The 12,078-nt window shown below is 43.0% G+C and overlaps 2 protein-coding genes across 2 annotated transcripts; both read right to left on the reverse strand.

The window, feature by feature from the left end:
* Nucleotides 1-5,268, reverse strand: LOC119325865 (disease resistance protein PIK6-NP-like). Its single transcript, XM_037599584.1, has 3 exons — nucleotides 4,166-5,268; nucleotides 2,868-3,644; nucleotides 1-2,104 (listed from the first exon to the last, which is right to left on the reverse strand). The coding sequence occupies exons 1-3, from the start codon at nucleotides 5,192-5,194 to the stop codon at nucleotides 182-184; spliced, it is 3,729 nt and encodes a 1,242-aa protein (XP_037455481.1). The 5' UTR covers nucleotides 5,195-5,268; the 3' UTR covers nucleotides 1-181.
* Nucleotides 5,269-7,209: 1,941 nt separating this feature from the next.
* On the reverse strand, nucleotides 7,210-11,200 carry LOC119325866 (callose synthase 3-like). Its single transcript, XM_037599585.1, has 12 exons — nucleotides 10,996-11,200; nucleotides 10,444-10,544; nucleotides 10,052-10,155; nucleotides 9,867-9,963; nucleotides 9,671-9,757; nucleotides 9,461-9,577; nucleotides 9,209-9,301; nucleotides 9,019-9,110; nucleotides 8,818-8,944; nucleotides 7,812-7,949; nucleotides 7,656-7,735; nucleotides 7,210-7,582 (listed from the first exon to the last, which is right to left on the reverse strand). The coding sequence occupies exons 2-12, from the start codon at nucleotides 10,522-10,524 to the stop codon at nucleotides 7,369-7,371; spliced, it is 1,230 nt and encodes a 409-aa protein (XP_037455482.1). The 5' UTR covers nucleotides 10,525-10,544; nucleotides 10,996-11,200; the 3' UTR covers nucleotides 7,210-7,368.
* Between the last annotated feature and the right edge of the window lie 878 nt (nucleotides 11,201-12,078).

The raw sequence follows: 12,078 nt of genomic DNA on the forward strand, positions 1-12,078 counted from the left end.
TAAGAAGGATGCATGTATTAGTAAGTATTACCCTATACCCATGACAATATACAGGTACGCATGCATATTGTATCGACCAAATTAAGATACAGAAAAAATAATAATACAAATACGTTTACAACAGATGCCTGCCCTGCCATGAAGAGAGAGAGCTTATAATTTATTCAGGATTGGCTTGTTTCTATTCAAAGCGACCTGGGAGTGTATTCAGGATGGGCTTGTTTCTATTCAAAGCGACCTGGGCTCGCAACTCCTCGGTGATAAGATGCTCGGTGATCCCTACTTCCTTGATGCTTCCGAGAGAGTCCACTCCAAGAAACCTAGTCTCGGTATCCGGACACTGGAGGAGAAGCTGCTGGAGTTTGGGCATTGCTCCCTGCTCAAACTCAACCAACCTTATGTTCCTTATGCGTGAAAGCTCCAGCACGACGAGGCTCCGGAATGCCTCCGCCACGAAATGTACTTCTTCACCATGGAAACTAACCACATTGAGACGCAAGACGGCTAGGTTCGGCAGATTCCCCAGGGCTCCTATAGCACCATCCTGCTCCTCTTGGCTGGATGTTACGAATTCGATTCTCAACTTTACAAGGTTCTCAAGCTTCTTGACCCATTCCGGCAATTTGGCCATGCTTTGAATGGGGAAAGTTGCCATGTTCAGCTTGAGGTTCCGGAGGTTACTTGGAGGCGAGGAAATGCCGTCCAGACGCAAATCGTGTCCACCCTCTGGAGTCACTGACAATGACTCTAGGAGGTTGAGACTGGAAACGACAGCACAAAACTCTGAAGCATTCCTCGCTTGTAGGCGGACCACTCCTAGCTTACGCAGCCCCATGAGTCCTCCTTTGATGTTCCGCAGAAAAGCAATGCCTCCGGACGCGACCAGGTCCACACCCTGTAATGTATGCAGGGCCTTCATTCTCCTCATCCCTCTTGGCACCCTCACGCCAACACCATTGCCATACCCCTTCATCAGAAAAGGGATTGCCGCGCAGCATGTGAAGGTGCATACATCACGCTGGTTGAAGCCATCAGTTTGTATTACTTCCCGAGGTATGCAACATCCAGTACAAAAAACCATGCATGTCTTCAAATATGGATGTGAATCATAGTAGTCTATCGGTCCAACACGCCATTTAAGCTTGTTATTATTACTGCAACGAAGATATTGCAGCTTCCGAAGCTTGACGATGCTTCTCGTCAGTATCAGTATGGAGGTACCTCTGATATCAAGTGTTTGCAGTTGCATCAGGTTACCAATTGAATCTGGCAGGTGATAAATATCTTCACATCCTCTCAGAGATAAGTATATTAGGTGAAGAAGCTTCCCAATATGCTTCAAATGATGATCGACAAGACCTGTCGTGTCTTCCAAGTCCAGAACTCGTAGCATCCTCATCTTCACCGACATGAAGAATGGCCTCCACTTCCCAAAAACAGTTATTGACCGTACACGGGGCATGTCCACCATCATCTCAAAATCACTCTGCTCTCCTTCCCAATTGCCGTTTATAGCAAGATGGCGTGCATTACCCTGCTGCCTATTCAGCTTACAACCTTTCTCTAGTCTCAAAACAAGGTTTTCTTCCATAGACTTTGAGATGCTGATCTCACGAATGAGATCATGGACTTGGCAGGAATCTATTCCTTTTATACTATGGAATGATTTTTGAGATGGCAGTATCATGCTCCTGCTTATAAGTTCTACGAAGTAGCTATCTGATATTTCCCCCGCCGACTTATCACGCACCTCCCTTGAGTACCCCTCTGCAGTCCACCGAAGCACCAAGCGTCTCCGCTCAAGCTTACGGTCTTCAGAAAATATGGATGTGTACAAGAAACATGACTTGAGGTGGAAGGGTAGACCATCATAGCTTTTCATAAGAACACTTCTTATGGTTGTAAGCTCAGGATTCATCTCCATCTCGGCACTGATATGATCATAAAATTTCCTCCATTCCAGAGAAGTCTTTGGTTGGTTTGCTAAAAAGCCACCTACGGTGACTATTGCAAGGGGTAGTCGGCCACACTTCCTCAGGATCAATTCGGCTGGTTTGACTAGCTCTGGATAATGCTTATCCAAATCTATTGTCTTCCTAAATACCTGAAAATTTGTACAATGCGTATATTAGTACTCTAACAACTAAATAACATACAAGTGGAACAAGAAAAGCTTGTCAAAAATACTTGAAAACTACTATCTTAACACTAATAAAACTAGAATGATTATCTACTCTCTCCGTCTCATAATATAAGAGCGTTTTTGACACTACACTAGTGTAAAAAACGCTCTTATATTATGGGACGGAGGGAGTACTTTGCAAGAATTCCACCTATAGTTCCCAAAACATACTTTATGTCAATTAAATATAATAAACCTTCCGACATTCATCTTTAACGTTCCTCCATATTAGAAACACGGCCGTGCAACTCAAGATATTGTTCAGATGGTTCACAGAAACATTCTGTCATTATATGTTCGAAATACATTTTCTAGATATGTGCCACTATATATATGAAGAATTCATGTATTTTAAATGAAGTTCTACTTGCTGTAGAAAAACATCATGTATTCCTTTTGCATTGAAATAGTAAAATTGTATTTAAATAATTCATGTCTGTTGGACAGACTGAAACCGATTGGCAGAAAATTTGAGAAAAAAGATAATACTAGAATATGCCTAGATGAATTATTTTCGTAATCCCTACGTCACCTCAACAGCTCGATGAAACACAACATAAAAGAACAATGTATTTATTTTTGCGGGGAAATATGGACCATGGTTGGAAAATAGGAAATCTTCCCCACAAATGGAAATAAGACATATTGAATCAAACAATTGAACATGAAAATACTTAGCAACTACCTTTTTAGTGAAGAGCTCACGCGCATACTCGTACGCTAGATCTTCAAGCTTGTATATATTTTCTTGTTTCTTCTCTGAACAATGTAGAGCAATACTCTTCTCCCTTGTAGTGACTATGATTCGGCTTGTATTTCCCATCTCCTGGAAAATTACTGGTTGTATTAGCTGATCCCATTCTGCAGTAGATGATACATCATCAAGAACAATAAGGCATCTTTTTTTGTCTACCAATATTGCCAACTCATTGATCAAGTCATCAACTGTCATTGATAGTAATCTCTCTTTCACTGATGGTAATCTCTCCTTTTTGCTTGCAGGGGCGAGAGCCTGTTTCGAGGATGGTAATCTCTCCGTTTTGCTTGCAGGCAAACCCACATCAGCCTTCTTTTCAGAAGTTTCCGTGTCAAGTTGCATAAATAAGCTCCTGAGAAGCTCTAAAAGACTGAAAGGACGCAAAATTGTGGCACAAGCATGCTTCTCAAACGTGCCAATGAGTTCTTGGCTTTGATAGATGTCTTTCACTATAGTGGTTTTCCCAAGACCACCCATTCCCCAAATGGATATCACCTCAAACCTTTCTCTAGTTGGATGAGATATTAGTTCAATAATATCTTTTTTTTCTTGAGCTCGTCCAACAATATGAGATTCCATCTTCCTGTTCCATGTGAGGCTCTTTCCATCAGCAGCTTCTGTAGATGTATCCTCAATTATCTCAGAATTTGGCACTGTTGAGTTGTCAGTATTATTCATAATGTCTAATGTTTCATGCTCAGAGCGCTGTGCACAAGCAAACACATGTATTAGCTTGTAAAATAGTAATTAACTTGCAAAACAGGGGTTTATGTATGACATGCACATCACATTCCAAAAACCACTAGTATTATTGATTTTTTTCCTGGTTATTGATAAAAGGAGTATAAAGATGAATTACTACTTTTATAGGACATATTTTTCATAAATCCATTAAGTTTCCTGTTAATTACTTGATAATTAATACGACTACTATTAATACTAAGAAGTACTCCCTCCATTCTCAAATATTTGTCTTTCTAGAGATTTCAACAAGTGACTACATACGGAGCAAAATGAGTGAATCTACAGTCTAAAATATGTCTACATACATCCGTATGTTGTGTCCATTTGAAATGCCTAGAAAGACAAATATGTGGGAACGGAGGGAGTATATTTTGAGTATATTTTATCTGGCTGATGAACTAGCTAGCTATAGGCATAACATATTGATTCAGCAATGATGGATGTACATATATAGGAGGAGAGGTTTAGTTGAATAATATTACCATGTTGTGGAAAGCATAGATATACTGATGAGCTGACAATTGCTTGAGCTTTGATGCATTGTATTCTTGCCCTGCACATAAGGTCGCAACTTCAGCTTGCGGTGTGGACACTATGATTCTACACCCCATGTTGTTGTTTGGGAAGCACATTTTGACCCGATCCAACTCCTCGATGGTGGATAGGTCATTGATCACAATCAGATACCTCTTCTTGTTCACATACCCATCAAACTCCCGAGCCAGCTGCTGCGGCGTCTTCTGGTCCATTTCCAACATAACAGCAGCTGTTGTAGTATGATGAAACTGCTCCACTAAGCTCTGGATGAAGTCCTTTGGATTAAAAGGATGTGTCAGCCTGACCCAAGCTCGACATGTGAATTTTGTTGTGACATCTGGATCCTCATAGACCGCCCTGATGATGGACGTCTGCCCGAGATCAGCACTTGTTCCCCACACGGCGATCACCCCAAGCCCAAGATCATCATTATTGCAGCTGACCATGAGCAACTGGGTAAGATCCACGTTTGATTGGTTGTGCTGCTTGGAGGCGCCATGGATGCTAACCATTGACGCTGCTGCAGATCTGTCAGCTGCTGGCTGCTTGGAGGAGGAAGAAGAAGCAGCATCTGAGGAGCCCTTGATGAGCTGGTAGCGTATGTTCCTCTGGCTGACATCGTCCACTTTGGCCCTGAGCTCTTTCATCTGATTTGCCACCTCGTGCCGGTGGATCAGCGTGCGCCACCATGGTTGCCTGTTGACACGGACGGCGAAATCCTGGAGGCAGTCCTCGACGATGTAGGCCACGTCGCGGACCTGCTTCACCCAGGTCTTCACCACCATGTTGTCGCCGTCTCCCTCGTCGTGCGCCGACATGAGAAAAGACTGCATCATCTCCAGCTCCCCCGTGATGAAGGCCTGATCGCGCCCAACGCCCAGCTGCAGAGCCAACTCCTCCGCCACCGCCGATTTGGCGTAGCTAAGCGCCCCATTTAGCACCGACTTGCCGACGCTCAGCGCCGTCGCCTCCATGATTAATTGGTGAGTTGTGGATTGGTTGTGGGCTGTGGGGGATAATAGCGAAAGAGAGTAACCTACGAGGTGCGGTGCGTGCAGAGGAGATGTTGATCTTGATATGTATGCTAGGCTTTTGCTATTGGCTTGGGCATCATATGTATGTTGCTTTATTCCTCATGTTGCCTAAAGTAAGAAAGCAGCCTGGATTCCTAATGAATGAATGAATCAGATGCTTTGCTTGCATGCGTGGTTAACGCCTTTACCTCTTGTCGAGGCAAACATCAATTGATTCCTAATATAAACAAGTTGGGAGCTAAAGCTAGCCTACGTATAGTAGTAGCAAAAATAAATATATCAGCAGCGTACGTACGTATGTATGCTTTACCTGTTGTTGCTTTATATATCTGCTGCCTTTGCACATGGCAAAAATAAATAAAGCTTATCAGCAGCGTACGAACTGGAGTAAACATTTGCAGACTAGAAGGAAAATCTGTCTGTCTCCGGTTCAGCAGCGCGCGGCGTTGCCTTTGTTTTGAACTATTGATTGATAGATTGTGGCAGATCCTGGAGTACACCGATCGAGGTTATCGGGCACACCTTTTTCTTCAAGCCCGACCAAAAAAATATTCCCTCGGTCCGAAAAAGCTTGAAGCTTGTCCCTCAGTGCTAGATACATCCATTTGAGAGAGAAGCTTGGGACAAGTTTTTTCGGATGGAGGGAGTAAGAGCTTATTATTTACCGATTGGGGGTCGGTGCAATCCGGCTTGGGAGGAGGTGGTGCGAGTCAGTCGTGGCCGCCGTTGCCGCTTGCCGGTGGCAGACTCCGGCCGGTCATTTTTTCTCGAGGCGGCGTACAGCGGTGGCCTTGTCGCTCAAGTGTGGGTTGCCATATTATTACCAGCGGAAATGTTTGTGTGTTGCATACAATCTAGTCCATATTACAGAGAGAGTAATATTAGAACATGCAATATCTGGTTTTATCCTCAATAAAAGAAATACACATTGGATGTGAAAATATCATGAGAAAATTACTTAAAGTAGTACTCCCTCCGTCACGAGCAGCTCACTGTCCCCAGGCACAACCATCAGTTGATGGAAAAGGCATTGACACTGCTGCATGGTCTCGGCAACCGGCAATTCAACCCGACACTTGAAATCCCAGACCTCGGCTTGGTAGTCCTGCATAACCCAGATATCAAAGGCTGTCTCTTCACCACTAAGAGACAAGATAGCAAGCATGTCACCCATCTCAAACAGTCGAGCGTAGCCATAAGAAAACGGGATGTGGATCTTCCCGAACGACTCATCGGTGGTGTCGAATACCAATATCCCATTGCCTATGTACCAGTATATGCTACCTTGGAGTAGCAGTTGGAGGCAATCTCGAAGAGCGGTAGGATCAGGGCAACATATTTTCCTCGGCGGTTGGCTGGAGCCTATTGTGAAAACGAAGATGGTACGCCGATCTTCTCCCCATTCACGGTACAACAGCAGTCGGTACTCACCACCAGTAGTGGGGTGAGGGTACATCTGCACGGGCCTGAAGCCACAAAGCTACTTGAGAGGAGCATACTCTCGAGTTGCCGGGTTGCAGATGCAGATGATGCACAAGAAATATTGGCATTTTTTCCCTTTGTGCCAGCGAGCTATCATTCGAGCTTTTTTAAGGGATAGTGATGACTCTAGCTGCTACAGAATGTCGGAGAGCACGCAGAGGGTGAGAGGAGTCTTAACCACGACCTCAACAACTTCGAGATGGTGTACCCCACTAGGCAGATATATGTGTAAAACCTGAGACGATTTTCTTGAATCTTGATGGAGCAGGAGGTGGGTGACATGAGGCGCCATCTAGAGGTCATCGATGTGCATTTTGCATTGACCGATATATAATGCTTTTCATGAGTTGTTGAAGGATCGAAAATGTCGATTAGAGGATGTGGCGGACAGGCTAACACATTCTCTTGTGGGGGAAACTTGACCAACCTTAAACACGTTGTACTCCGTCGCTGGTATTTTTCTACAATTTTCACACAAAGGGTATTCATTAAAAGGTTAAGCATCCAGTAAGTACAACATGGGCATGGACTATACAAGCTCTATTTTACACACAACAATAATTAATAGGCGATGGTCATTTATTGCCAAGCAAGCAAATACTGCAATTCACTCACTAGTCCGTCACTAACTATCAATGACCCGTGAGCTCTGGCAAGCCTACTCCACTACAACACCACCGCCGCCGCGACCGTTGGACCCAAGACCTAACCGTGGCCAAGATGAAGCACACACGCACACACACTTGTGGTGTGGAAGAAGAGCACAACTCACACAGGTTGCTCCTCTTCTTGAAAAAATCAGCATCGGCTCTCATTGGCCATCCTAATTGGAAACAGTCTCTTGACCTGATAAGCAATGTAAAATTAATTGCATGGGCAACAAAATTGTAACGAATATAACGAATTATGTTGTATTTACCAAAAGAACACATTGAGATCATCATAATTTCTCTGATGTGAGTGTTTTGATTTTATTGTCCCGCTCCTTTCAGTTTTGTCCTATGTAAAAAATCAAAAGGATATAAGTTGATTGTTCTTGAAATTAAAAAATCATCATGGAAATACAGAAATGTACCGTTTCTACGATTCTGGAAATTGGGGTCACGACTTTCTTCAAGAAGGCTTCCTCTTCGCCACCATAGTATGGCCTAACATTTTCACCAGTTACTGGGCTCACGTTTGCAGCCAACACACTGTATAATTCAAAAGCCATCTGCAACGGAATAAAAAAAAGCACGACCGTCACTTACCAATAATCATCTCATCACAAGAGCTATGGCAGTCAATCAACCAACAAAAACAGCCTTGATAATCAAGCATTTATTAACTAGCATGTCCATGAACACAAACTATACAATTGCTAAATGGAAACAAGTATGAAATGGCAATAAAAACATAAATGGCATGTAAAACTTTCCGGCACGGAAATATAATGTACTACGAACCTCAATCTTTTGCCGATTTACAATTAATGGTCTAAACTACTATGTGAGCATCAATGGAAGAAAAAGGATCAAGCAAAGATAGGGACCGCGTTAGAACTTTTTGTTTTGTTAGTGTTTACGGGATCTCCTCGGGCAGAACTTATACCTAGAGTTAAGTTGGCATGACAAACAATTGGCGGCCATCCAAACAAAGACCATTTTTTTTATGATGGCCAGAAAAATAGTTAGGATACATTTTGTCAACTCTCCAGACATACCCAAATACTAGCATAGTAGCCTTTGCATCATTTTCATCGTAATCAGGAAACATAATTAGGACCTTGAACCCCTTTAATTAAGGGTTTAAAACCCAGTTCTCCAGTTTAGTAAATAGATCGTGTGATTAATTTGACAAAGAAATGAATTGACCATACATGATTATAGAGGTAGCAAAGACACTCTGGCATAAACCGCAAGTTAGCCGCCTCGCCCATTTAAAATGGTAGACGTAGCAAATAATCTGAAATATAGTGTACTATCCTCAAGCTTTCGCCCATTAAAAATGGTCTAAAATACTAAGGTAGCATCACTGGAAGAAAAGTGAGCACACAAATTAGATCGTATCTCTCCTGATCAGCGTTTAGGAATTGACCATACATGATGAAAGAGGTAGCAAAGACACTCTGGCATAAACCGCAAGTTAGCCGCCTCGCCCCATATGAGAAGATAAAGGCCCATATAGAGAAGCTTACGCTGTTGTACTTCTTGTGGAATTGTCGGCAGCCTAGAAACATAATGATCAACTAATTAGTTGAGCAAGGGATCAATCGTTGGACCACTGAAGGTTAATCATCATACCATAAGCTGGTTTTGCGGCCAAGGTACTTGCACCATCTCTTGTAGTTCTTGAATAGCTTCTTCATTGTTGTATCCAACACATGGTCATCTAACTGAAAATAAATTCAGAAAGGGAACGGGTAAATTGATATCATTACATAAGGGTCGGGTCAATGTGCCTTATGTGTCAGTATGTTGGAAAAGGCGGTACCTCTGGTTGTTGTTCAGGTTTGGAAATCTGCCTTATATGCATGTTGGCAAGCAATAGTATGAGATGTTCTCTCTGATTGGACACATTATCTTTCTGCAGAGTGATAGTTGAAGTTAGAGAGCATTAATGTATCAGCATTCACAACCAAATTGTGGGCATGAGATATGAATGCAAATGGTAAAGAGTCGCCATGTTTTTTTTTCCGAATCTTTTAATTTTTTTTTGAGAATCGAGTCGCCATGTTGTGATAACCTGAAACCCAAACATGGCCTGAAGCCATTCAAGAAGATCTGCATCAGCCTTCTTTTCATGGTCCTTGGGCCATGGCAGACCCCTAGTGTCACTAAGGGCATGCAAAGCTGCTTGGATCTACATGTAATAATGAAAAGCGGCGTAAGCCATACTGTAATCATCTCAACAACTTGCCAAAGTACTCGGAAGGAAATCAGGATGGATGGGAACCTTGGGATATCTCATAATAGTCTGATTAGCACTGTCAGGAAGATACACCTTTTTCTTTTCCTCGACTTGGTTGCTTGTTTCCAGAATCTGCAACATCAATCAATAACAGTGTTTTTGTTTGTGAGGAAACATATAAAGCAGGAGCTAGCAGTGTGACAAAAGAAACAAAGGAGCTAGCAGTGTGAGAGCAGCTTACCGCGTGATCAACTTGGATCTTCTGTGAAACATTATCGGCGTCCTTTAGGACCCCAAACAACACAGCTGAAGTCTGATACGCCTTTGTGAGCTGAGCACTGAGCAAATGGAAAAAAGACATAAATGAGTCAGCATAGCACTCAGTAAATAGCATTAGAAAGAGAAGAAGATGGGTTGCTCTCTCACCGGTCACCTGTATCGCCGGCGTTTACTAGTGCCATGATGTACGTCTTGTAGTAGTGCTGGTAGAAACTCCACATTTCGCGTGTATCACTCTGCTTCAAGGTCTCCTAAGGAAGGAAGCGCGTGCATCGCAATGAAAGCAAAGCAATTAGTTTCACTGCTGGATTAGAAACATACCGTTGCCACCCGCAAAAAAGAAAGAAAGAAACATACTACTGTATTGCATACACCTATGATTTTGGAGCTATAATAAGTTCTCCCCCCTAAGAAATATAAGATCGTTTAGATCACTAATTGCTTCTCTTACGGAGGGAGTAGAACGCAGCACCGCAAGATATGCTGCATGCCCTTGAGGTCGTGTTGGGCTGGAAAATCATGCTTATATACACACGTACCATTTCAAGCTTCTGCAGGAGCGCGGTCTTGAACTCATGGACATCACGGCCGCTGGCGGTGGGGTCGAGGTTGTTGGCCATCCTGAAGGCGAAGAATCAACCTAGCACCCAAGAGACATATTAAATTGTGTGGGTGAGAAAACAAAACAAGCACTACTCTACTCTCAAGCGCAGCTAGGGAATTACTACCGGTTGTTTCGAATTACTCCCTCTGTAAAGAAATATAAGAGCGTTTAAATCACTAAAACGCTCTTATATTTAGATCACTACTTTAGTGATCTAAACGCTCTTATATTTCTTTGTAGAGGGAGTAAGAATTAAGACAGGCCATGGAGTGTCACTGGCAGTAAGATGGCACTAGTTGTACTTGAGGAAGAATATATAATACAGGTGTGAGCAATAGAAAGAATGTACATGCTCACTAGTGAGTGGCCGGTAATAGAGTGCAGAACGAATCTGCTATACATATTACTGCATCGGTAACTGTAATTAACAAGCAGCGAATTAATGAATTGACGTGCCAAGGAAGAGAAATGCGTAGAGGTGACATACATAGGTAGGCGACGCGTGGGTTGCTTGCCTCGACCTCGTTGGCGACGCGGAGGTAGGGTGCGATCTCGACGATTGAGGAGGGGACGACCTCACTATCGAAGACTGACTCACTGGTGATCTCGACGGTGGAGGCTGAGGAGGGCGCCATGCATCCCGCTGGGAAGGAGCGATATGATCGAGCCGCAGGAGGCCAGAAGTAATAGAAAGAAAATAAATATGGTAGATCGATCGGCCGTGAGTGGGGAATGGGAGTTAGTATATATAGTAATCAGAGAGCTAGCAGTGGAGTGGCGCAGTAGTAGTGTGTGAAGGAAATGCAGCATATCAGATCAAAGCCGCTTTCACAAAGGAATAAAGACGTATGTTGCTGCCTTTTCCATTGCTGAATCGTTCCTTGATGGCTAATCGTCACATCTGTGGAGGAGTGATTCATAAAGCACATGATATGCATGGGATGGGAGCTGGCAAAAAAGATCAATTTGTTGTTTCTTTCTTTGTTTGGGTGCTCATCCTTGCTTAGCACATTGCTTGCTTGTTAAGTTAAACAATTCAAACACACATTTTCAGGTTTTTTAGGGAACAACATTTTTAGTTAGTTCATAAATAAGCAAGCTGCATGCAGTCAGTCAAAATGATCAATCACAACTACTAGTAGACATTCCGAGAAGACAACTGTTATCTCGTCGATTTCCAGTAATGAAAGCGCCAACATACTACAATGTTCAACATTACGGAGAAGAGAATTGTTACTCTAGATGAAGCAAGCGCGAGGGCAGAAGATAACTCTACATGTTCGGACTTGCTGGTTCTCTTCTGATTATAACCATGTCGCATTAACATCGCTGGTCGTGCCTGAATTGCCGTTAGTTGGCAACAAACCAAAACATTCATGTATATGCAGCTGAAAGTGCAGGTCATTTTAAGGTTCAGAGCAGCACACACTTGTGCCTCTTACCAGTCAGTCGCTAAAGAAACCTTAGCAGACAACATTATATTGGTCCGATTACGAGTAACTTAATTTGCCTTTAATATCTGTCAGTGTGTGCCTTGCTAGCTCTTGTACAAATATTCTCCAAAAGGCAT

Source organism: Triticum dicoccoides, chromosome 6B (assembly GCF_002162155.2).
Source record: "Triticum dicoccoides isolate Atlit2015 ecotype Zavitan chromosome 6B, WEW_v2.0, whole genome shotgun sequence".
In the NCBI taxonomy this organism is placed as follows: domain Eukaryota; kingdom Viridiplantae; phylum Streptophyta; class Magnoliopsida; order Poales; family Poaceae; genus Triticum; species Triticum dicoccoides.